The 24,594-nt window shown below is 39.2% G+C and overlaps 1 protein-coding gene across 5 annotated transcripts in view; it reads right to left on the bottom strand.

Annotated features, from left to right (window-relative positions):
- ncoa2 (nuclear receptor coactivator 2) overlaps positions 1-24,594 on the bottom strand; it is a 134,316-nt gene that overhangs the window by 11,223 nt on the left and 98,499 nt on the right. For 3 of the 5 annotated variants that reach the window (XM_079805752.1, XM_079805751.1, XM_079805753.1), the window contains exons 12-20: positions 16,560-16,755; positions 10,035-10,235; positions 6,936-7,175; positions 6,648-6,777; positions 6,296-6,458; positions 5,248-5,541; positions 3,992-4,069; positions 3,438-3,903; positions 1,021-1,198 (exon numbers count right to left, since the gene is read on the bottom strand). In XM_079805752.1, the coding sequence (XP_079661878.1) occupies positions 1,021-1,198; positions 3,438-3,903; positions 3,992-4,069; positions 5,248-5,541; positions 6,296-6,458; positions 6,648-6,777; positions 6,936-7,175; positions 10,035-10,235; positions 16,560-16,755 (1,946 nt within the window). The remainder of the gene's footprint in view (positions 1-1,020; positions 1,199-3,437; positions 3,904-3,991; positions 4,070-5,247; positions 5,542-6,295; positions 6,459-6,647; positions 6,778-6,935; positions 7,176-10,034; positions 10,236-16,559; positions 16,756-24,594) is intronic. The other 2 variants (XM_079805754.1, XM_079805755.1) reach the window with 1 other exon arrangement.

Raw genomic sequence — 24,594 nt, 5'->3', positions numbered from 1 at the left:
AAAAAAGATTTAGCCATATAAAATAATCCCCAAACAGCTGTAAATATCAAACAAAAATATTATATTACATTTAAAATGTTTTTTTTTTTATCACTTATAAGACTTTTTACCTCTTATAAATTATAAGAGATGAACCAGTCAAAAGGTTTCTCGGGTGAACGCTACACAAAACTTTTCTGAGAGAATGCAAAAGCATTTGAATTTTTTTTCCCCCAACTCATATTTTTCCCATCACCATGTCCCTTTAGGGGCTCCCTAGAGCACTGGTAATCCAGATTTGGTCATCTGAAAAGGTGTGTATCTGGATCAGGGTGATTCAATCCAATTTTGCTTTGAAAAACTGGTACAAAAGTAAGATGGGTTACCTGATCCTGGATAACAAAACATGGGATTTCAAAATCCAGATCATTTTGATCCAGATTAAATGTTTTGAACAACTGGCCCTTTGGGATATCACATTAAAAAAATGCTGGATGGAAACGCCAAGATGTGTATAAATTCTAAAAATGCTCATAAAATAACGTACGCACTGGACAGACATTTTTTATCGGATAAGAAAACGCACATGTGTGCATACGCATAAACTACAATGGAAACACATTTACCAAATAAATCCCTTGGCGCGCATCAAACAAAATCATGTGACTGCACGATGGAACGGCATAACTGGACCTACCAGCGGATTGACCTTTTTGCACAGCATCTGAAATGAACTCTCTTACTTGACTGCGTTTCCAAAGGCTTGCAGGCCTCCGCAAGCAAAATAACATGTTGCTTTCTTTTCGTCTGCACGCTCTGAGACGCAAGTCATTTATTATGAAAATTATTATATAAAGTTGCTTCTCCTATTGTTCTTTGTGATATTTAGCGGCAGTTTATTAGGAAGAGACGATTTTGTTCTCCTCGACTCAATGGATGGAAACGGTCCTTTATTCACAAATGTTTTATGCAAAATTCCAATTTTGCACACAAGTTAAATTCGCAACTTTGGATAGATAATGTCATGTGATAAAGCTGCACCTGTTGGCATTCATGTTGCCCTGTGTCCAGCCGTTCATGTCAGGGGAGGACTGAAAAGAAGTGTTGCCCTGGGCCTGTTGCATCATGGGACTCTGGGCGTGGCCCATCCTGGGAGACATGAGGGGGCTCTGAGGGGTGGCGGCACCACCGAACCCGCCATCCGACTGCTGACTCATACCTGACACACAAACACAGATGTGAGGAGACAAACCTCAGCTTGAAATAAACATACATCAAAGAAATCAAACACAAAATCACATAATTATTACTGTACAGCGCCTTATTCACATCATATTCACTCTCTCGCACGCATTCACATTCAGCACCCAGAAATGAATTATAATCTGTAACTACAACAGAAAATTGATTCATAATATTCATACATCAAAATCGAAACATACACAAACATACTCACAGACACACACTAGTCTTAGATGCAAACCAATCCAAATCATTAATTTACCAAACTAATTAGCTGATCATCATTTTTAGAAATGTCAAAGCATAAATCATGTTGAGAAGTGTTTCAGCCCATCTCCATAATCAAAAGTGAGGAATCATGAGGGATTGGTGTCCCGTGTTTAACTAGAGGGGTTTAGAGGTGTTAAGCAGGCAGTAAGGTACAGTTACACATGCAGGTTAGTGTTAGTGGCTGAGGCAGCCAGAGAAAAGAGGGGTGGGTGGGTAATGGGCGGGATTGGGGGGTGGGGTCTGGGTCACCGCATAATTGGTTTAAAAATCAACTGCTCCGCCTCCACTGATCACCATCAGCCAATTAGTCTTTGCAGGACAGACACTGACACATGACACAGCACAGGCATAGACACAGCCACAGTTATCAACAGTTTGACACAACACAAGCTTTGCATAAATATGATATACTGACTCTGACTGCATCGGTAGCTCATGTGTTACCTAAAGATCTACTGTGGCAAAGCTGGATATTCTTAATGTCTGGATCGGTTGAATTCTGCTGATTACCACAAAATATGACCAACTCATTCTTCAGTTTGTAAATAAAATATGCAAAATGCAGTTCATAATATGTAATTCCAATGGAAGGCTAATAGGGTCATTGAGCAGGTGGTAGTTTAAAATATGCTAATTATCACACCATTTGTTTTTACAAACTGAAATCATAATACTTTTCTGTGTTAATGCAGCATTCTGCTCATAGATATTAATTTCTAAATAACGTGGGATATTCCTGTAATATATTCTGATTACATGTACTTGGGGAAAACATTCAAGTGACTCTTCTGCCCTCTAGTGCCACCTTCTGCCATAACCATTATGATGTTTCAAGTGCACTACATAAATATTTTTTTTAAATTAATAGTACTTAACAAGCATAAAGTGCTAAATAACCTATTACCTCACAGTACTTCACTGAACAACTACAAACAGATATTTAAAAGGCCAAATACTCACTGAAACAGTTCCTAAAGTTCAGATTATAAATACGAACATTACTAAATTCAAGTGAATTTTGGTTTCAAGTTTTATGGCTGCATCTAAATCGCATAATACAGTACATAATATAATCCTGAAACTACAAATCTCTTTAAATTATTAACTTAAAATCTATATCTAAATACTGTCATTATTTACTTACCCTCGTGTCATTCCAAAACCCGAATTACTTTCTTCTAATGCTATTTTAGTATTATTTATATGCTATTGTACAATCTTTTTATATTTTGAATACATTTTTCATTTTAATATTAGTTTACATTTTAGTAATTGTGTTACATGCTTTTATCATTTTGAAAATAAATTACATTCAGCTTTAATTTATTAGTAATTTTAGAACTTGATCTTATTTCAGCTAGTTGCAACATTTCTAATTCTCATTTAAGTTTTTCATCTAATGTTTCGATTTTATTTGATTTAAAATAACCGTTTTAGTTAACAATAACAACTTGGCTTTCTTCCTTCCATGGAACACAAAAGGTGAATTTTTAAGAACATCCTGGCTACTGAATAAAATCACTTTTATGATACATTTATGATGCTTTTTTCATTCTTCATTCAAAACAAAAATCTGGTTAGGAAGTTAAAAAAAGCCCTCTTTCGTGCTCCACAGAAGAAAAAAAGTGTTTTGGAGTAACATTGGGGGTGAGTAAATAATGTCAAAATTATAATCTCCGCATAAACTAATTATTTCAGGTCTTTTAGAATATGAGTTTTAACATCGGATGTCACAATAGTTGCTGGAATTGTATTTTTACGCAGCTGACCTGTCTCTGAACTATTGCGTTTCTAATTAAACCACGTTGACCGGCCCTGGACGCCATTGATTTTTCACCGTACGCTCCAATCACACAAGTTAAGCCTGTAGCGTTGCTGGTCGCAGGTGTTTGTGCGTGTGTGTGAAAGCGCATGACACACAGACAGAGAGAAAGGGCAGGCAGTACCTGAGCTGGGGAACTGAAAGGCACTGTGCTGCATTTGAGGGCTCATAACAGCCCCAAACTGTCCGCTCAGACTGCCCAGCATCCCCTGGTTAGCTAGACTCATCTGAGAGCCATGCATGGCGCTGTGGGAGAGGAGCTGGGGGGCAGGGAGGTTGGGAGAACCGGGGGAGAAAGGGCTGGTGGAGGGGGGCGGCGAGGCCAGTCCTGTACCGTAGTTGGGCGGATAGGGGAACTGCTGGGGGTTGGCCTGGGGGATCCGAGGGTTGCTCATGGTTCCGGGCATGCCTGCTGCAGCCATGTTGGGCGGCAGGTTGAGGCCCTGGGCTCGCATGACCATGCTGCGCTGCTGCTGCTGCTGCTGTTGTTGTTGTTGCTGCTGCCGCTGTTGGTCCAGCTGACGCTGACGCAAGTGATTACTCAGCAACTCTCTCTGCCGCTGGGCCAGCATCTGAGCGTTGATTGTCCCCTGGGAGACAAAGACAGAGTTCTGCATGTTATTTAGGCAAGCTCGACATCGGCGCACGAGAGAGTATGCAGGATCTGATTAGGCGTACCTGATTTGGAACGTTGGGTCTTAGAGGTAGGTTCATATTTGACACTCCAGTCATCTGATTCATCATAGGCTGACGATTCTGGGAGAGACACAAATATATAATGGCACATTTCAGAATTATTTCAAAAGAGGCTTCATCTGAGCTATTTTTTTTCTTTAAACTACATTGTATTCTACTTTTGTTTGTATGATACTGATAGACATCAGCTTTGAATAATTGTATATCAATTAAAAGGCTTTCCAAACACAATAGGACAAGATATTTTGTTTATTTTTGCTCTGCCAACAAAGGTTTCGTTATGACCCATAAAATTGGAATTCTATGTAGCCAAAAAACACAAGTGGAGTGATACAAACAACAAAACATTCTAGGGCTGTAATACAAAATACCATTAGTCTTGCAATGCCACTGTGGTGTAATATAGTATATTACAAATATACTATTACTATCCTATAAAAAAAGCTAAAAATATAACAAGAAAAAAATGGTAAGGCATTTCAAAAAATAAATATATTTTTTAAATCAAATCGAATTATATTTTAAATAATAACCATCACGTTATATATAATTACTGCTGGTAGCTTAAAATGATCAGACACCAAACAGTTATGAGCGATGACCCCTAAATAAACCCAAATGAGGTCAAGGAACAATTCCTGAAATGTCCAGCAGGGGGCAGCTAACCACAGACGGTACTAGTCACCATCTGATGTCTGATTTACATTAAATAACATCTTTAGCTTTAATGTATGTGTGTGTTTGTGTGTATATAAGGATAGACAACGATTATGTATTAAGTCTTTGGATTAACAAAGCTAAGCTAATTGGTGGACTGTCACCAATTAATTAAACATAAAACAGGGAAAGCTTTCCATTGTGTTGTTTATATCCACTTGAAATGGTTTTGTTAAAGGCATAGCTCACATACAAATAAAACAAATTATTCTGAGAAATGTCTTTGCCCATACAATGGAAGTGAATGATCACCAAAACTATTTGGTTACCAACATCCTGCAAATCTTTTTAGCATGTTAGCATAGTAATTCCGGTTTGGAACAACATGAGGGTGAGTAAACGATGACAGAATTGTCACTTTTGGGTGAACCATCCCTTTAAAGCAACTAAATGATCACTGTGCTTGATATTGATGGTATAGACAGAAAATAATATAGACAAGAAATAAAAATATAACCACTTTTATTCCACTTGAATCACACTCTGGGCTTTCTTCTTGTGTTTGAGAGTATAAACTATACCTGCTGTGCTTGTAGCCTGTGTTGAAGCTGTAGTCTGAGGGTATTGGGTTGGTTGGGGACGACCCCGGTTGGCCTGAGTCCTGGTCTGGCCGGCACACGTAGCATGGGGTAACCCGGCCTCTGCATCTGTCCCGCCATGCCGTGGAAGCTGGGGTCCTGCATGGGTGTGTACCCGCCCTGCTGCATGTGGGCCTGGGATGCAGCGTACTGCTGCTGTCCGTACATGGGCGGCTTCTGATCCATCATCATACCGGGGTCCTGACCAGGAAACTGATCCTGCTCCACCGGCTGGGCCTGAACACATGTGTGAGGATACACGGTTACACTTTAACAAGCAATAATACACGTTATTTACTGTGTGTCTTGTGTAGGTGCAATATTAATAACTGGCACACATAAATCAGATAGTCCGGTCCTGGATTTTATAGTGATGCACAGAAATATCAGCAACTGAAAATATCTGGCCAAAAAAAGAATCATGTCTCATGTAATCGCTCAGTGTTTTAACGGCGGAAAGACATCAATAAAACAGCTTGTTAATGTCACGTAACATTACATTTACTGTACCTTAGGAAAGTCATTCAATGTCCATAGCTGGTTAGTTAACTAGAAAAGACAAATTGGAGTAGAAACAATTATATTAATTATATAAACAAAAGTTGATGTAAAAACTGCCTTATGTGCAATTTAAATGTTTATATACAACAAGTTTTTGTTTAAGCGTTGATTATTTAATAAATATTATTAATTTTTGGTTATCAAAATTAAAAGTCATTTCAGAAGTCAAGATAATAGTTTTTTTTTAATAAATTGTGCATAGTTACATAGCGGATAATTATTATGAAAGGAAATAGAGTCAGCATTTAGTTAATTTAAATTTGATTAATTGATTATTCAAACTTAATTTTTATTTTTTTGTTGTCTAAATGCAAACTTTATTTCTGTGCATCACTAGGTATAGTGAAAGAAAAAAGCGACTGGGCTGTTAAAGAAATAAAGTCAATATAGTGAAAGAAAAATGGGACTGGGATATAAAAGAAAAATGTACCTGTCCCACTAATGCCGGGATACCAAGTGCACGGTCTATCTCCTCTAGACCATCAAAATCTTTGAGGACCGTGTAGAGCTGGCTGAGGAGAGCGCCCTCATCGGCCGGACCCTCAGGGGCAGGAGGGCACAGCACATCCTCCTGAGAACTGCTGTATATGGAGCTGACAGACACGAGAGACTCTGATTAAGTAACTGAGACAGGAATGATGGGATATCCCATAATTGATTACCTCCAAGTGCGTTTGTCTAGCAATTTTGTTAAGGAAGGACAAAATCAACATGTGCACACAGCGCACACCTCATATAAAGCAGAGGGTCTAACAATAGTGACAATAAAAAATGCTGTTTACCTGTTCTGGTTCCCAAATGGCACCGGCTCTATAGGCATCACACTGTCTGGCCATGGAGCCGTCTGATTGGGCGGTGCCTGTTGCTGGGGAAACTGGTGGCCAGCCATGCCCATGTCCATGTTTGACTGGGCTGAGGAAGAAACAGCAAATGATAAAACATGATTAAAACTGCAGGAAAAAAAAAGCAAAAGTCACTAAATAACACTTGTTAGGGTCAGGAATAAAAGCAAACTGAGAAGAAAAGTCTTTCCTGTAAAGCTCAGAAATATCTGCGCTGTGTACATTTACCATTGGACATCATCTGGGGCTGAAGCATCTGTCTGGGTCCAGGCTGGCTGTTGGGCCTCATGGGCATGCCTGTGCCAGAGTTAGGCACCATGCGAGCGTGGAGCGCCCCCTGCGGGAGAGAGTGCTGGCCGGCGGGAGCGGCTGTGGCGGGTGAGGTCGCGCTACCGACAGGACCAGGACCTTGTGCGCCCCAACCGTCCTGCTGCATTCCTACACGAGCACCGTTACTACCCATGACTCCTTAAAAAAAAAAAAAAAAAAACAAAGAGAAAGAGAAAGAGAAGGGGTTTTTATTTGAAGGTAACTTTTGTTACATTTTTTAAATGTAACATTTTTGATTGAAACAATTTTCAGTGAGAATTTACTCAACCGTTCAAAAGTTTTGGGACAAAGAAATGAACTTTTATTCAGCAAGGATGCATAAAATTGATCAAAAGTTACAGTTAAGTCAAAAATATATTAACAACCATTTTAAATTGTAATTATATTTCATAATATGACTGCTAATCGAATTAATGCAGCTTTGGTGAGCACAAGTGAGCATTAGTGTTGCCCAGTCCATGTTTTTCCTTTTAAACTGTTGCTGTGGGTTGATTTTTTCCCGTGGGTTAACATACAATTTGGGCTATATTTGATTGGCCATTGGGCTAGTTTTGTTGTGCAAACCTGGCAAACCTAGGAGACCTTTCAAAAAAATAAACAAATCTTACAGATCCCAAACTTTTGAATGTTTCAGAAGTGATTATATATTTTTTATAAAAGAAATGTTTGTAAAAACATGCACTGATGAATCGTGCAGAGTAAAATAATTATCATGAAAGGAAATACTGTCAGTATTAAATTCATGTTGTCTTTTAAGTCATCATTCAGTGCAAAACAAGGTGCATTAGATGGCCTGGTCTTCCTTAGAAACTGTTACTATTGTCACAAGCTTTTGTTCTTTTTCTATGTATTCGGGATAGTTTTAAACACAGTTTTACGGATAACATCCAAAAATAAGGTTAAATGTTGTTATAGACTACGTTCAGACTGCAGACAAATGTGGCCAAAATCCGATTTTGTGACTCCGATCTGTTTTTCTCATGACAGTGTGAACAGCACAAACAACATGGAATCTGATTCCTTTTTAATTCCGATTTGTGCCACTTCCGTATGTGCTTCTAAATCCGATACAGGTCAGATGTTTTGCAATGTGATACCAGAATTCATGTGATTTTTACATCGTCACAATTCTGCGCTCATAGGAGTCACTTCAAAAGATTTTACATACCCGACATAATCAAGACTGATTGTGAAAGTTAGTCAGTGATGCGTCAGAGCTCATTAGTATTACAGTGACAGCTCTAAATACAAGCAAAACATGAGGGCTTGAATCATAAATGTTTAAAAGCTCTCTTTTTTCGCATCCTCGTCTTAGTTTTTTAATTGGCTGTGCATAAATTCACTGGCTTCCGTGGCAGATCACACGATAAATAAACGCATAACTTTAATGTCTTCCTGTTTACTTCCGCATCGTTCTTTTGCGTATGAGGGGCAGTTCAGGACCACGATCTGTTCGCACTGGAAGGCACAGGAGGCATTTTTCCACAAATCTTTTAATAAATCTTAAGAAGTTACCGTGGATTGTTCCAGTTTTCATTCCCAAACAAACATGTTCGTATGTTGTGTAAAGCCTATCTGAGTTAGCGACTGTAGCAAAGTGGGCCAGACCTAAAGGGCCCACGAAGGGTGGATTGACAAAATAAATTATATATATCGGGAAAAAAAATTATGGAATATATAAAATATGGGTCACACTTTAGATTCGGATCCAATTCTCACTATTAAGTAACTATTAGTCTCGCATAGCCAGACCTTCAGACTTACGGTCTGGACTCTATCGCAGCTTTCATTGGTCAAGGACCGCCCAAAAGGACGTTTGCAACCAATCACAGTTCGTTTTGTTCCGAGTCATGTTTAGAGGTGTGAAAATGTAAAGTTGATGTGCAATAACAGACCGACCTGCATCTATAAATTATTCATTCAAGAACGCTGTGCAAGTTTACTGCAACAATGGAGCCGCGAACTTCACATACTCACAAAATCCATTGTTTAGTTGATCTTGGTAAGCGCACATTGTCACAGTTGTAAACATGACGGCATTCATTCAGCGAGGGAGTTTGGCGTCACAGGATTTGTTTCCAGACGGACCGTTAAAAAACGCAACACACGTCTTGCGGACACACTGTAGAATTCAACCGATCAGATGACGACTTCGAAACTCCTGAAGTGTTTCCAGAAAAGTGTGCCATATGCATCAGACGTTCAGCCAACGATCCGAGGGTGTGACGTCTGAGGCTGAGACTAAGTAACTATTAACTACGACTTCTGCCTCAATAAACTACTGCTTATTAATAGTTAGTAAGGTAGCTGTTAAGTTTAGGTATTGGGTAGGATTAAAGGGTTACTTCACCGATAAGCATTAAGCTTCGTATCAGTAGAAACCCGGTAGTATATTCGAATGACCGTGCTTCCCTCCCTCATGTCCCCCTGAGACGAGAGAATAAACCGCCAATTTCCTAGTAATAAGCATGCTAATAAATAAGCAACTAGTTAATATTGAGAATTGGACCCTAAACTAAGGTGTTACCAATATGTTATCATTCAATTCACATAACTGAGATTTAAAAAGCTATCACCTGAAAATAAAATTATGATATGATCAGATAAAAAACCTAGCAATTCTTTCCGAAGGTTATGAGTCATTCATATCTAGCCGCTCACAGTCTCACCTTATGTGCACGCAAATGCAACCCACCTCCATACACAAACAACAGAGGGGCTTTCTTTTGATCTGACTCAACACTTTTTTGCCGTTTTACACGTTTGTCTTCCTCTTGTCTTCCTCACGTTCGTCATACTTGACTGTGCATCAGCGATCACAGTGAAACTTAGGTTTGCACACGGTCGAGGCTGCATTGGAACTTTCCTCTCATAGTAGGTGTTAAGTGTGGGGGAAGCCAAGCGATTTGGAGCATGTGTGCAGACAAGCTTTATTTGTTCTTACTGCACATTTAAACATAATTTCAATGCTGCATCTTTGACCCCAGCTAAACTCACCTGCATTGACCATGTTGGGCTGACCAGGCATGACACTGTGGTTTCCCATCATGCCTTGCTGCTGCATGAGTGAGTAGGGGCTGCTGTTCCTCATCAGAGGGTACTGACCCTGAGCACCTTTAGCAGGCATGTTCATTTCCAAAGACACGCTTCTGACCGGAGGACCTCTGCCGGGATGACCTGGCCGCGGCGCACCGAAATCTATGAACACACACACAGCAAACATCCAGTAAGAAAAAAAACACAACTGATTTTGTTTGGTAAGTCTGGTCTCAGAGTTTCTAGATAAATTAAACTACCGGGTGTTTTTGAAAGAAGTCTCGGTGACACTTTACTTAAAGCTTAATGCAATAATTATGCCTTGTGATGCACTTAATAATGCATTGTATGATCTCATAAATGGATATATCACAGATATAATACATCTTTAGAAAGTATAATGCATTAAAACACGACAAACAATTTCAGTTGTAACAAGGAATCTGTGAATATTAACATGCATTTTAACTTTGGTTACAATTATTTATGAAAAGATGTAATTAATTATAACGTACATTATGAATACCTTTATAATGCATTATACATAAAGGCTTTAAGTAAAGTGTTACCGAAGTCTCTTATGCTCACCAAGGCTGCGTTTATTTGATCAAAAACACAGTAAAAAGCAGTAATATTGTTTTGTATTTTGAATGGATGCGATTATTAACGTTACTGTAGTATGAAGCAGAGCAAGATAGAGTGTTGTGGAGCTGAGCAAGGTCGCATGAGCGATTGTTAATAAGATGAACCCAACACACGCCTTGCGAGTGGCGGGACTTTTATTATGGCATAGTCGCCGGCGCCATTTCCGCTTTTCCAGTCATGAGTATGAGGTAACGCAGCTCTGTTTATCATATTAGATACATCTGTGTGTATTGAAAATGAAGTTATGACGTTACTCTGTGCGTTCGCTCGGCGGCTGCTGACACTTGTTGCACACTGCAGTCAGAGTAAAGCGTTTCTGCAAAATAAAACCGGAAACCGAGGGGAACGCAGATATGATGTCATCGACAGGCGACTCCCTCACACGTCCCTGTTCCTTGGTTAAAATAGTAATTTTTAACAAATACACTGGAAACATAGTTTTCAATAGTTGGAAACATTTGGGATATTGTAAGTACTCAACTGAACAAAATATATAACACTGGCCTAGTGGTTTTTGGATGTTTAAAAAATAATAATTACATAGTGCACCTTTAATGCATCCTTACTGAATAAAAATATAATAAATAAAAAAATTCAGTAACACTTTACAATAAGGTTTTATCAGTAGTTAACATGAACTAACCATGAACAACATGTTACATGTTCAGCATTAGTTGATCTTTGTTAATTTTAGTTAATAAAAATACAGCTGTTCATGGTTTGTTCAAGTTAGTTCACAGTGCATTAACTAATGTTAACAAGATTTGAATAATGTATTAGTAAATGTTGAAATTAACATTAACAAAGATAAATATATTTATAAGTGCAGTTCATTATTAGTTCATGTTAACTAATGAACCTAATTCCAAAGTGTTACCAAAAATTATTAAAGACCCCAAACCTTTGAAAGGTAGAATAAAAATTCCTTTTCGAAAATTAGGGAATTATTCTGTAAAATGCACAATGTTCATTGTATCATGGTTTGGAGTCTGCATGCCTACCCATTTTCACTTATTTTACCTAAAGTAGTTGACTAGTCAGTGTTAACTTATGTAAATGGCTCGACACACACAAATGGTGTAGCATTAGCGGCCTTTGCCATTTCTGGTAAGTCTCAGTTGACAGAGTGCGTGAGAGAGAATATCCGCGCAGCTGAAATCATGTGGATGAGAAACAAAAGCATCATGTTCTACTCGCTTACAGTTTCGGTCAGCCTCTGGGCACGCTTGAATAGTTTCAGGGTGTTTCACAAAAATGATGACATGTTTGTAAATGTAAAGCTCTCTGGGTTCACTTCATTGTCACGTTCATGCATTTCAAATATTCTTGCAAAAACATTAGGACGCTGTTCATGGACTGTGGACTTTTCAGTAAACAAGTGCAAAAAAATCCAAGACTAGTCAATGAAACTTCTTGTAAACACATTCACACTAAAGTCTGAATAGGATTATGATGTCAGAACTGGTTAAATGTGACAAAGTTGTTCTTAAGGTAGTTGAAACATAACACACAACATACACAAGGCTCAAACCAAGTGCGTTACATTGGTCTAATCTTCTTACATGAGAGTTCAAGAGGGTCATTGTGCATAAATATGAGCGATAAGGAAAAATGATATGACTATTTGTATACAAACGAGCACGCTTGGAAAGTTGTTCACATTCAATTTTGTTTTTAAAGTGCCCCTATTATGTTTTTCTCGATATTACCGTTCATATAATGTGTAATAGCTGTTTGTGAATGCAAAAGGGTCTACAACGTTTCAAAGATCGAAGTGTGTGAAAAAATGTGCTTCTGAACAGACTGAAGTGAATTGTCAGTAATTCCAGTCTTAGTGCCTGCACAAATCTATGTATAATCTATATACAAAGGGGGTTACATCTGAATATTTTCTGTAAAAAGCTAGGATGTTGAATAATATTAATTTGTTGCTATGCTTGTTTTTGATGTGCATGATGCCTCCTGCCATTTAAAGGCTGTTTAATAAAGCGATGCCATTCTGATGCTTTTGATTGGTTCTTGTTTGAATTTGCAGCGCACCACGTGCCAATTACATCAACCCACATTGCCGCTAAAAGCTTTAGGCAACAACCTGTCTAAGAGTTGCCATCATGGCAAGTGATAAAAATTGCGTTTCAGTGCTGGAATTTAGAAAAGTAAATCAAAAAGTAATGAAATGTAATCAGTTACAATACTTTAATAAAGTAATTGAAACAGTTACACTACTTATTACATTATAAATATGGTAACTTGTAATCTGTAACCTTTAACATTATTACATCTACCTCGACTTGTCCTCAAACACAGTAGTTGTAGCTGAGGACTGGACGAGTTTGGTTTGTGTTGTCGACATGTGAAGAATACACGGTTTTCTGCTCTGGAAAAGCAAATCCATTTTGCATGCACATCTATAGAATGAGAACTGATATGATAAAACCGGCAGGTTTTACTGTTCATATCGTTACTGTTCATTTCACTGTGTAGGCCAGGGATCGGCAACCTATGGCACACGTACCAGTGAGGTGTAATCACTGGCCAGTGAGCAAAGGCGAGAGAGGTGTATGCGTTTCATTCAGATAAAGTACCTCACACCTGTGAACAGATCTACATTTTTAGGTAATCATTCCTCATAGTAACACAGCTTGTTTTATTGGAGTTATAAATACTATTAAAAGTGGTGCTTTCACACTGTTTGTTTCCGAACCTAGTGTGTTTTCTCCCTTGGGTTGGTTCATTTAGGCATATGTGAACCCAACAATCAGATCGCGCTCGGATCCGCACCAAAAAACAAAACAAAAAAATGAGGTGGTCTCAGCCCGATTGCAAACTAACTCTGGGACAGTTCGCTTGAGGTGTGAAAGTAATCTGACCAAACGGACCAATGAACCAAATGGTATTATAATTCATAACAGGAAATGTGCTATAATAGCAGCAGTGTCTGATTCTGTCAGTGAGCACATCACAGTTGAAAACCAAAAGAGTCTCACTTCATCTTAAAAAGTTGTGTAATTGCACTTCTCTTTGCGAGAATGCTGTCCCGATGAGGCCTTGGCGGTGTTTGGGTGTGTCTTGACACAGTTAACCTCTAGACAGAGCTGGGAGATCCAGAGAGATTTGCTGCAGAATGACAGCTACATTTGTATAATGTTTGCGTGTCTCGACAATTACAAAAAAGCCACAATAAGCTCATGGAGCGAACCTGTCAATCATCTTGATGGACGATGCAGACGAAACTCTGACCAATAAGAGGACAATTGTACTCGCATGTAGGGCTGGGCATTGTTCAAAATCTTTCGATCCGGTGCCAATTTCGATACCGGTTCTTAACGATACTTTTTTCGATACCATATCTTTTAAAATCCATTCCAACATCAACAAAAATACATTAAACACGCAACTTTTATTTTTCACCTTAATTAAAACAAATTCTGGTAACACTTCTCACTCAGGGTAACATTATTAATAAAACGGGTTGTGCTTTTTGGATAGGGGTGCGCTTTTATATCCACTTTTATAAAGTGTAGCCACACTTTAGACTTCTTTGGCATTGTAAAACGACGCGGTAGAACACATGAGAAAAAAACAACTACACTTGTGTTGTGTGACTGCGAGTATCTTCAGAAATCCTCCCCGTCACGTGGTGGTGGACAGCCAATCGCCTGTGCTTTAGGTCCTTACATACAAGTATGCTACAGGCTCACACAGACACAGCCGCTTGGCTTTTGGAACCGAAATTTGGCACCGAAAGATAAATAATTTTTCGATACTCATAGTATCAGAGTTTTTCGTTCGATACCATAAAAGTATCGCCGTTCGGTGCCCAGCCCTACTCGCATGTGACTTACATTACACATTTTGATACACTTTGAAACGTTGCCTTGTGAAAGCGAACCGAACCAAGAAGAAAATGCAACATTGTAACAAATTAAGTCCCTGTTTTGGAACAAAACAAACAACCTATAGGTGTGAAAACGCCGGTCAATGATAGCGCGCAGCTCTGATAAAGAATTAGTATGGCCACTGCGCATCACACGCACACAAGTTACTGACTGACAGCTTACAGCTTGTCCCGCTGTACATAGTTAATGCTATACATTTCAGAAATATGCAACCAAGTATATAGAGTCCTATTAAACATTCCATACACATCAAAATGACTGATGCATGTGTCAGTTCATTGTGATGATAAATAAAATTAAGCTCATATCTTGCTTTTACTGACATGAACTCTGTTAAATTTGCATATATATTTGCACGGGAACTACAGATTAGATTTATATTTGTTTTGCAGAGACACATTTATGTTGCCAAGTGTAAATGGAACAGTTTTAGCAAAACGGACAGCTATCCGATCAGTAAAAACACATGAATGACTAGGTGTAAATAGGCCCATTGGAAATCTGTTCTTCAAAGTCTAATTTAAACCTGAAAACAAACAAACTAAGGGATTTTAAAGATAGAGAGAGAGAGGGGGGGGGGGCACAGTGATTAACTCAGAAACTTAAAAATGGCACATCGAGACAAAATGATTTCTGACGTCTGGTGTAGGCTATAGAAGTAAGTATGTAATGACCGTTTTGTTTCTGACACTTGCTGTTAGCGGTAGACCACTCACAACAGATTAGGCGATCAGAGCACGGTATGCGCTCGGTTTGAGAAAACAAGTTTTTTATCTAACAGTTTCAGACACTGTGAGAAAAGAGGTGATGCAACAAAAGTGTTTTTTGACCTTGGATGCATGGAAACATATCGTAAGAGACCACCAAAACAAAACAAGGAACCTTTAATATAACATAAATAGGGCACTGGGAGGAATGCACTAAACTTTTTTTTTGCCCTGATTTACAGTCTGGACAAGTCGGTACTACTTGCCGAAAGTCAGAGCAAGTCTGCAGATTTCAGATGACATTTCACAGAAGATTGTGTAGCGTACAATGGACACGGATTCCGATTTTCAGACTCTGATTCCATCCAGTCGAAGGATATCAAGCATGTTTGGTTTTTGAGCTGATTTTAGAACACATGCCCCCGGTTTCACAGACAAGGCTTAAGCTAGTCCTACTACTATGTACTAACATTTTAATTAATCACTTGATACAATGCACTTATTGTGTACTTACATGTTTTTACATTGTACTTACATTTAAAAAAATACCTGCATGTAATTACATCTGTAATTCATTTCTGTACTTTCTGTAACTTACCCATACCCCCACACCTGTCCCTAACCCTACCCGTATCCCACCTCAATATCAGCAAAGGTGTTTTGCAATACAATTTGAACACAGTAAGTACATTGCACTTATTTTTTGATGTAAGTACATAGTACTTAAGGCCACATAATATAAAGTGGGGCCATCACTGCTATTGTTTTGTCTCAAGATGCATACCAGTAATGTTTTTTTTCTAAGGCACATATATAAAAGCTACAAATTGGTCCTAATTGAACTAAGGACCAATCATGGCTTAGTCTAAACCCTGTCAGTGAAACCAGGCCATTGTGTTTACATTTGTTATGCGCCTCCTACACTGTAAAAATATATTTTTCAAAGTTGTAAATAAATATTAATGGAGTATGTTTTAAAAGAAAATACTATTTTAGACTTTCCATTTCAAAATTTCACATTGAATTCAAAGTTACTTGACATTTGCTTGAATTAACTGTGAAATTTACAATTTTTGAGGGAAAATTGTTTCTACACCAATTTTTTTCTCTGTAACTATTTACATTTACAATTAAGTCGTCAAGTGCCTGATGTTTTAAAATCAGTCCAGATTTGAAAAGTAGTGTATTCTAGTCTTCAGATGAAAACTGTAGGAGAATGTGTGTGTGTTACTCACTCTGTTGGCCCACAGCCTGTAGTGCTCTCTGTTGCTGGGGACCCATGCTGGCTCCGCCCTCTCCAGTCATCTGCAGGATGTCATTGATGATTGACTGCTTGTCCACGGCAGCAGGCAAAGACACGGGCCGGGAGTCCGAGAACAGGCCTGGCTGACTGTTCTGTAGATCATCCAGGATATCATCCAGCTCGCTCGACTGCAAACACACAAGGGAATTTCTTAAGCTTAGATTTTCCATTAGTCTCTGAAATCACATCATCAGTTTGTAGTCCAAGATATGTCTAATATGTATGTCAAGGTCAGGTTTCTAGTGGATTTTGGATGCACATGAAAATATCTTCTTGTATGTAACATACCAATGCACTTTACCATACATAAGAACATGGTTTAACATGCAGACTGTATAGTCACAAGGCTTGGTATCTCAAAGTCGCATGGATTTAGACCTCAGCAGGGAAACGCTGGCGAGTTCGAAGTCTGCCTGCTGAAACCCCTCTCCCTCTCACATGTACACACACACAGGGCTGGAATCTAGGACACACTTCACATTGAGTTAAAGGAGGCTAGCTGAACACTACTCCATTTGCCATGGTTCGGTTACCATCTTTAAACCCTAGATTGCTTCTCCATCATAGCAAGATCTTCTAAACGCACTCAGCGCGGTCTGGAACGCAGCTTGACTTTAAATACATCTTCGCTTCAACTTCAAATCCTTTCATCTCCTTCATAAGCTTTTAAAAATATTTATTACCTTAGAAATCTAAATGCACACTTGGCTGTAGAGTCTTGCATTTGAAATATCTGCCCTAATGCATTGCAACTTTTTTTTTTTTCGTTCTGGTTCGAGTTTGACAAACTCCAACTCAGCCTGCTGAGATAAAGCAACTTTCTTACAGCAGTGCATTTCAGATAAACAATGTCAACTTGAAGATTCAGAAGTGTACTTTTGTTTATCTTGAGCTGTCGTCTATCAGAAAGAAAAGACTAAAAAATGCATACAACTCTTATGATATGACACTAAATAAATGCTAAATCAAGTCTCCTGTACACAAGCACTCTACGGTTGGAGATCTAAACATTTATGCTGGTTAATATATAGATTTTATGAGGAGGCCAGTTCTGGAACTTTGAATAAATACGCATTGAAGTCTTTAACCCGCCACAAGGGGGCAGCACATGTGACGTCGCTATTACAAAAAGGACAGCATAACACAGATTGATCAATCATTTAGAATATATATAAATGATATCTAGGAAATAGCCTAGCAAACTTTCATTTGAAAATCTTAGTTTACAAATAAATGCAGAATCATTAATATAACCAGGTCAGTGGGCCGCAGATGAGAGGTCATGCGAGCACATGCTTGTTACGGAGGGTCAAAGTTCACATGCTGTATATTATTCTGTTGAAAGTTTGCCTTCATGCTGCATCTCTGCACCCTAATGAAGCCGTCGGTCTCTCCTGCCATTGATTTGCGACTCAGTGTGCAGCGTGGAGGAAAAGCGCTGCACAAACAGGATGTGAGCGGAGAGGAGGAACTGCTTAATGAGGTCACTCTCCTTGTGTAGCGCTCGGAAGCTCTTTTCCCAATCCCTCTCCCTCTCTCATCTCATGCATACACACACACACACACGGACACACACACGGACACACACTTGTGTGAGCACCACCTGTCCCTGGCTGCCCTCTTGAATCAAACCTGCTGCTGATTATTCACTGTCCATGCATCTCACAGGCTGCTTGTTTCAGCCATCTCGACTTCCTCTTTCCAATTATCACTCTCTGGTCTCTCTCCTGTGTATTATCTGTGTGCACTTGCTCAGTCCAGACAGGAAGGTGCCTGTGCATTAGCATGGATTCTTTATATCGCACTGCGCTGCACCTCCACGGATCACTTGCTCGCCAGTGGGAGCGCTGACGTCAGCGTGATGTTGTTGAGCCAATAGTGGAAAAGCTCCCTGTGTGGAGATCTATGAGACCTGTGTTTCTCATCAGCTACCAGAGCACTTACAGTAAAGCAATCTGACATATTCCACAATAATTTACACTTTGGGATGGTTATTTTGGATGTGGGTAGTTGATAAAAGACATGTCCATGAACTTTTACTGTTAACATAACAATTTTAAGTTAAATTGCATATGAATGTATAAGGGGAAAGTGTATATTTAGAGATTCTGTGACTGGCCATACATTTTTTTTAAACAATATAAATCTTTTTTTTCCCCAGATCACTTTACCAGTCTTAAGGCATGACAAATTATTAGGTTATTGGAACTGCAGGTGCGCTACCGTTCAAAAGCTGGTATGATTTTGTAATGTTTTACAAAGCTGCATTTATTTGATCAAAATGAAATATTGTGACTTAAAGTAACTGATTTATATTTTAAAATGCATCATCAGAAATCATTATAATATGCTGATTTGGTGCTCATTCCCCATTTCTTATTATTATCAATTTTTGCTGCTTAATATTTTTGTGGAAACCATGATACATTTTAGCAGGATTCTTTGATGAATAGAAAGTAAAAAACAGAATTTATTTGAAATAGAAAGCTTTAATGTGACATTTGATTAATTGAAGTCCATGCCAAAATAAATGATTAATTTCTATCACAAAAAAAAAAAAAATATATATATATATATCTTACTGGCCCCAAATTTGATAGGCAATTATGTATATTAAATTATTTTATTTACGTATAAAAAAAAATATTATTTTTGTAATTTATTATTTATTTAGTGTAGTATGTCATACTGTGGTCAACACTTTATGACTAAAATAAATAAAACTTAAATTGAAATATATGTTTTAGGACATTTGATACAAATTCCTGGAAGTTACAGGCAAAAATTCAACCTTCAACACTTTTCAGGCCAAAGACCCTTAGCGGATAAAGAGACAAATCAGTGCGAAACTAGAGACCCTAATGCTGGTTTGATGGGACGAGGGGCTGTTAGTCGTGTAGACAGGAGCAGGGCCGCAGGGGTAAGAGGGGTTGCAGGGTTAATTGGCACACAGAGGAACCACCAATGAAGCGACAGTGTCAGGGTAGGGACAGCTGTCTGCACCGCGTGTGTGTGTGCAACCGAGGAATGGTGTAAGGGTGCCGATTAGAGCTCTGCGAGGGGTTGGGAAGGGCAGAGGAGTGACACCCTATCCTGAGTCACACTTCCTCCTGCAGAGACACACATGCACCCCAGCAAGCGCATTAGACTGTAACACACATACAAAAGGACAACTACAGAAGCACACAGAGTGAAAGAAAAACTATAATAAAAAAAAAAAATCCTTCTCTGTATACGAGTATGTAGAGAGACAGACGCACAAAAAACCTAGCGGTGTTCCTAGCAAGTTGCTTTGCCGTCTGCTTCTTCATGCTAACTAAAAGGGAACCTCATAATTAATGATTTGGAAGCAGCAAAATAGTGCACACCTTCATTTTTGATATATTGGATGATACTGTATATATCTATAATCAACATAATCTTTGACCTCTGTCATCTTGTATGATAGCTGGATTAAACATAAGATCAATAGGCAGCATACTGTGTAGCATGTAGCCAAACAAACCTAGCCTTTCATGGAGCTCATAGCAATGCATTATGGGATTGCCTTCTCCATGAAGTATGCATGAGATGCAAATCTGGACAAAATGGGCTGTCTTAAAAGGCTGTCTATAACCTTTAAGAATAGCGTTTGCGTCCTAACTGTGCTTATCATGCTGTAAAATGCTGTTCGGCTAAGCAGCTGTTTTAAAACAGAACTACAGAAAAGCAAACTAGGACATACAGGATGTAAGAGAGACTGAGAGATTGAATGATCAATAGGGTGAGCGAGAGAGAAAGAGGGATTGATTCATCAGTGAACAGACTGACTGAAGCCACTACAGCTGCCTGGATGACAGCGATATGTGCATCTGGGTCATTTCTACCGTCTGCCATAAAAACTACATTATTGAAAGCCACCCTGTCCAGAGCCATCGGAAGCCTTTAATTGCAAGCCAACTGTGAAAATAACCGTGTGCATTGAATGCCAATGGTGAAAGACTCGAGAGTGTCCGCGCTCTATACACACACTGTCAATGAAGGCTCCTTGAGCCTTGCTCTCTGCCATCGTGACCTTTCATACAGATCCCTGCTTCTCTTCAGTTTCAGCTGTACCTCTATCACACCAGCCTGCTGCTCATCTCATCACAAAAGAGAGAGAGAGAGACGAGTGGTGAGAGGTCACTGGTTCTGTTCCAAACCCTAGTCATCCACCTCACTAGATGCATTTACATGCACTTCCTTAACCCGATTATGCTTAATGAGCCGACAATGCATGTGGTCATGTAAATGTGTTAACCCTTTTTCCTTTATCGGAGTAAGGTCATAAATTGCTTAAGCATAAAACAATCGACACAGCTAGATTTTTGCCCCTCAGCCTGATTTTGCCCACACATTATAGGCACAATATGTAACATTTTTGGATTAAAATTTCCAAAAACCACTAGAACGATGTTAAATATTTTGTTGACTTGTGTACTTACATTATCCCAAATGTTTCCAAGAATGTTTAAATCCAGGAAAATAAGCATTTTTAATCTCACTGCAGTGTGCAATAAGTGTCTCATAGTAGCCGCCGAGCGAACGCACAGAGTAGCATTATAACATAACTTTCAACACACTCAAATGTATCTAATATGATAAAACAGTGCTGCGTTACTCCACATACACATGACCGGAAGAAGCAGAAGCGGTTGTCTGTGGCATAAAAAAAGATCATCAAGGCATCATCAAGCTACACCTTTGTTTTGAATAAGCAACCTCTAGTGGCGAAAAATTACATATTGTGGCTTTAACCTAATGATGCTACTACTTTATAGCAAGGATGCATTAAATTGCATTAAATTAAGTTTCCACAAAAAATATTTAGCAGCACAACTGTTTTCAACACTAGCATAAATTCTTAAAATGCAATGTTAATCTAACGTTTAACAATTCTTCAATAATTATTTTAAATGTGATTTATTTTGTCATGTATTAGAACTTTATTCTAATATTAATAAAAAATATGCAAATTTGTCTCTTTAGTTACGTCACGCCAGTAGTGATGTTATGTTCTTCTTCGCGGCAATATCCAGATTCGAATTCAACTAGCAGCGCCTTTTTTGTTATTAAAGGTCCCATGGCATGAAAATTTTTAATTTTATGAGGTTTTTTAACATTAATATGAGTTCCCCTAGCCTGAATATGGTCCCCAAGTGGCTAGAAATGTTGATCGGTGTAAACCGAGTTCTGGCTGTCTTTCTCTGCCTTTGAGAAAATGAGAGCTCAGATGAACTGATCTGGAATTTTCCTGTTATGACCTCATACCAGGAAAGGTTACCTCCCCTTCCTCTGAAACAAAAACTAACACTCATTTCAAATGCAAAGATGTCAGCCAATCACAACAGTGGGCGTTTTCACTGAAGTCTCACAGCAGACACATCCCTTGAAACAGGACATTCAGCCAGAGGGGTAATAACAGTATAGAAAAAATGCCTTTTATTTCTAAATTATGACATTTTTTTATGTAAAAATCATACTAACAATATAAGTACACCTCAGGAAACATTATAAAATAATAGAAAAATGCCATGGCATGGGACCTTTAAAAAAATGGCCTAACTGCAATTTATGACACATTTAAGAAAGAAACACGTCTTGACAAAGATGACAGGACACCATAACACTTTTGTCGTTTGAAAGTGAACTAACTGATAAGTGATATTATCAACATCTTCAATTCAAAACCCAGCCAACTCCGACTTGTTTAGAACAGACATCAGCCATACAAGGTAAGCTATGGGTAGGTTTTTAGTCTGGCTCGCCGTGGCATCGCTATGCAATATTTGCATGTAATATTTGTGAGCAAGTTTATAAATGGCAGGTTGTCAATACAGGACATTGTGATTTCTCTTCGTGATATAGTTGTCAGGACTCGGGTTGGACCGCTCTCCTGCTTTGTTTTTGTTTTCATTTTTTTCACGTTGCAGCCGCACATACTCGATTGATCGCACGGAGCTTAGTGCTTACAGTATTTCGTTTTTGCGACACTTGTAGCACTAGCGGAATTTTAAAGCAACCTTGCAAACGGTCCTTCCGTACGGGGACTTGAGAAGGCATCAACATGTAGAAATTGACTATATTAAAAGACAATTGACAAAAAAAGGTCCAACATATGCTGAATACTTTTAGCTATTTTGCTATGTTTCAGTCGGATTTTTGGATTTTTCTTCCAAAGTAAGGGGAAATGCGAATTATTCCGGCCCACCCACACTATTGGAGGCCCACCCATCATCAACTTTCTGCCTACGCCCCTGGCAACTACAAAAAACTCATGTGACTGCCTCAACAGTGGATGCGATTGGATAACTGGACTAACTAGCATATTTCATTGCAAAGCATCTCAAATGTTAGTTTGATCATTCTTGAAGCCTGTCATCAAAATTATTTGGTTTAATTCCCTTCCAGAAGCGTCTTACATGAACAAAAGATAACATGCAGCGTTTATTGCAATTGTCTCCACTCTCTGAGGCGCAAGTCATTCATTTCAGCAACTTTCATTTTTATTACAGGTATTTTGCCGCAATTTCCCAGGAAGTGATGATTTTGTTCTCTTGAAACGGTGCTTTATTCACTAACGTTTTATGCGTTATTCCAATTTTGCGCTTAAATTAAATTCGCAACTGTATCAAGCAGTTGAGGCTGAGGGACTGTGAGAATGGGGTCTCGTGTCTCCTGGAGGAGCTTGGACGCATAAAAGGAGGAGCGACAACAGTGAAGGACGAGAGAGGACCAGACCTGGACTTTACGTTACGCCTGGTTTTGCTTATGTTTTATTATGTGTGTGCGGCAAGTGTCCGTGAGGAGGCTGCCGTTTTTACATTCAGTTTGTGTTTATTTTGGATTAAAGTGTCTAACAGTTTTGCTGTCTACTGTCGGGAACACGCCTATGATGCCTAAAAAGGCTATCTAGGTAGTCAGCTCCCTAGAGATTCTCTTTCTCCCCATCCTCTCCACTCCTGCCACATTTCATCCTCTTTTCTCCCGCATCCTCACTAATTCATTTTTTTCCTTTAGTCTTCCGTTTCTTTCTGCGTGTCCGTGCTCGAGCATCTCCTCCATCACTCTTCCTGTCCCGCTGTGGCCTCCCTGCTCTGTAAATCACTGTACTTCATGTTCTCAATGGCGCTGTCGTGGAGACCGTGAGGTCAGAGGTTCCGCTCTAGCGGAACTCTGGGTCTTTTCCTGGTAACCGAGGGGCGGTGAGGTCATTCTGCTAACAGGCTAACAGCAGCAGCTTCCTGAGACCGCTGCTTTGATTTGACAACTATGACTCAATTTGTGGCTCAATCAACAGCTTTTAAAAGAGGCCCGGGAGGCCCAATGAACACAAACACACACATACAGGATAATCTCTCTATTCTGTTGTCTGGCCCCAGACCCTTCTCTAACTTTACCGCCACTGTGCCAGGCCTGATTGGTGCCTGGTGCCAGCTCTGTAGGGCATGTGCCAACCGCTGTGCCAGATGAGATGCACTGTGCACCACTGAGACGCCTTTTTTTCAAATGTCACAGAGCTGCTTCTGAGAAAGTCCTGCCAGTTTCCCACAGAATCGACTTCCTGTGACAGCACTCTCACTTTCCCTCTCTCTCTCTCTCTCTCTCTCTCTCTCTCTCTCTCTCTCTCTCTCTCTCTCTCTCTCTCCAGCTGGCTGAGTCATTTATATCCCTGCTGTTACCATACTGCCTCGATCTGGGGCTTCATTGGCCGGTTTATAAATCTGTTGTTTGCTCTACTTTCACACCCAAATAGAGAGGAAAACAAAAAGAGATACAGAGAGGAAAGGAAAGAATGCATACACTCTTACAGTACATTTCACCAAGGTGACACTCCATTGCAATCCATCATAATTTGTACAAATTCTAATTCAAAACCAGCAGAAGTGATTCAGATGGTGGTTTTGCATATACAAATTCTCAGTACTTTCTGTTCCGTTTAATTCTAA

The sequence above is a fragment of the Gobio gobio genome, assembly GCF_949357685.1.
Source record: "Gobio gobio genome assembly, chromosome: 23".
NCBI classification, from domain to species: domain Eukaryota; kingdom Metazoa; phylum Chordata; class Actinopteri; order Cypriniformes; family Gobionidae; genus Gobio; species Gobio gobio.
The sequence above is the reverse complement of the archived record's forward strand: the minus strand, read 5'-3'. Positions and strand labels throughout refer to the sequence as shown.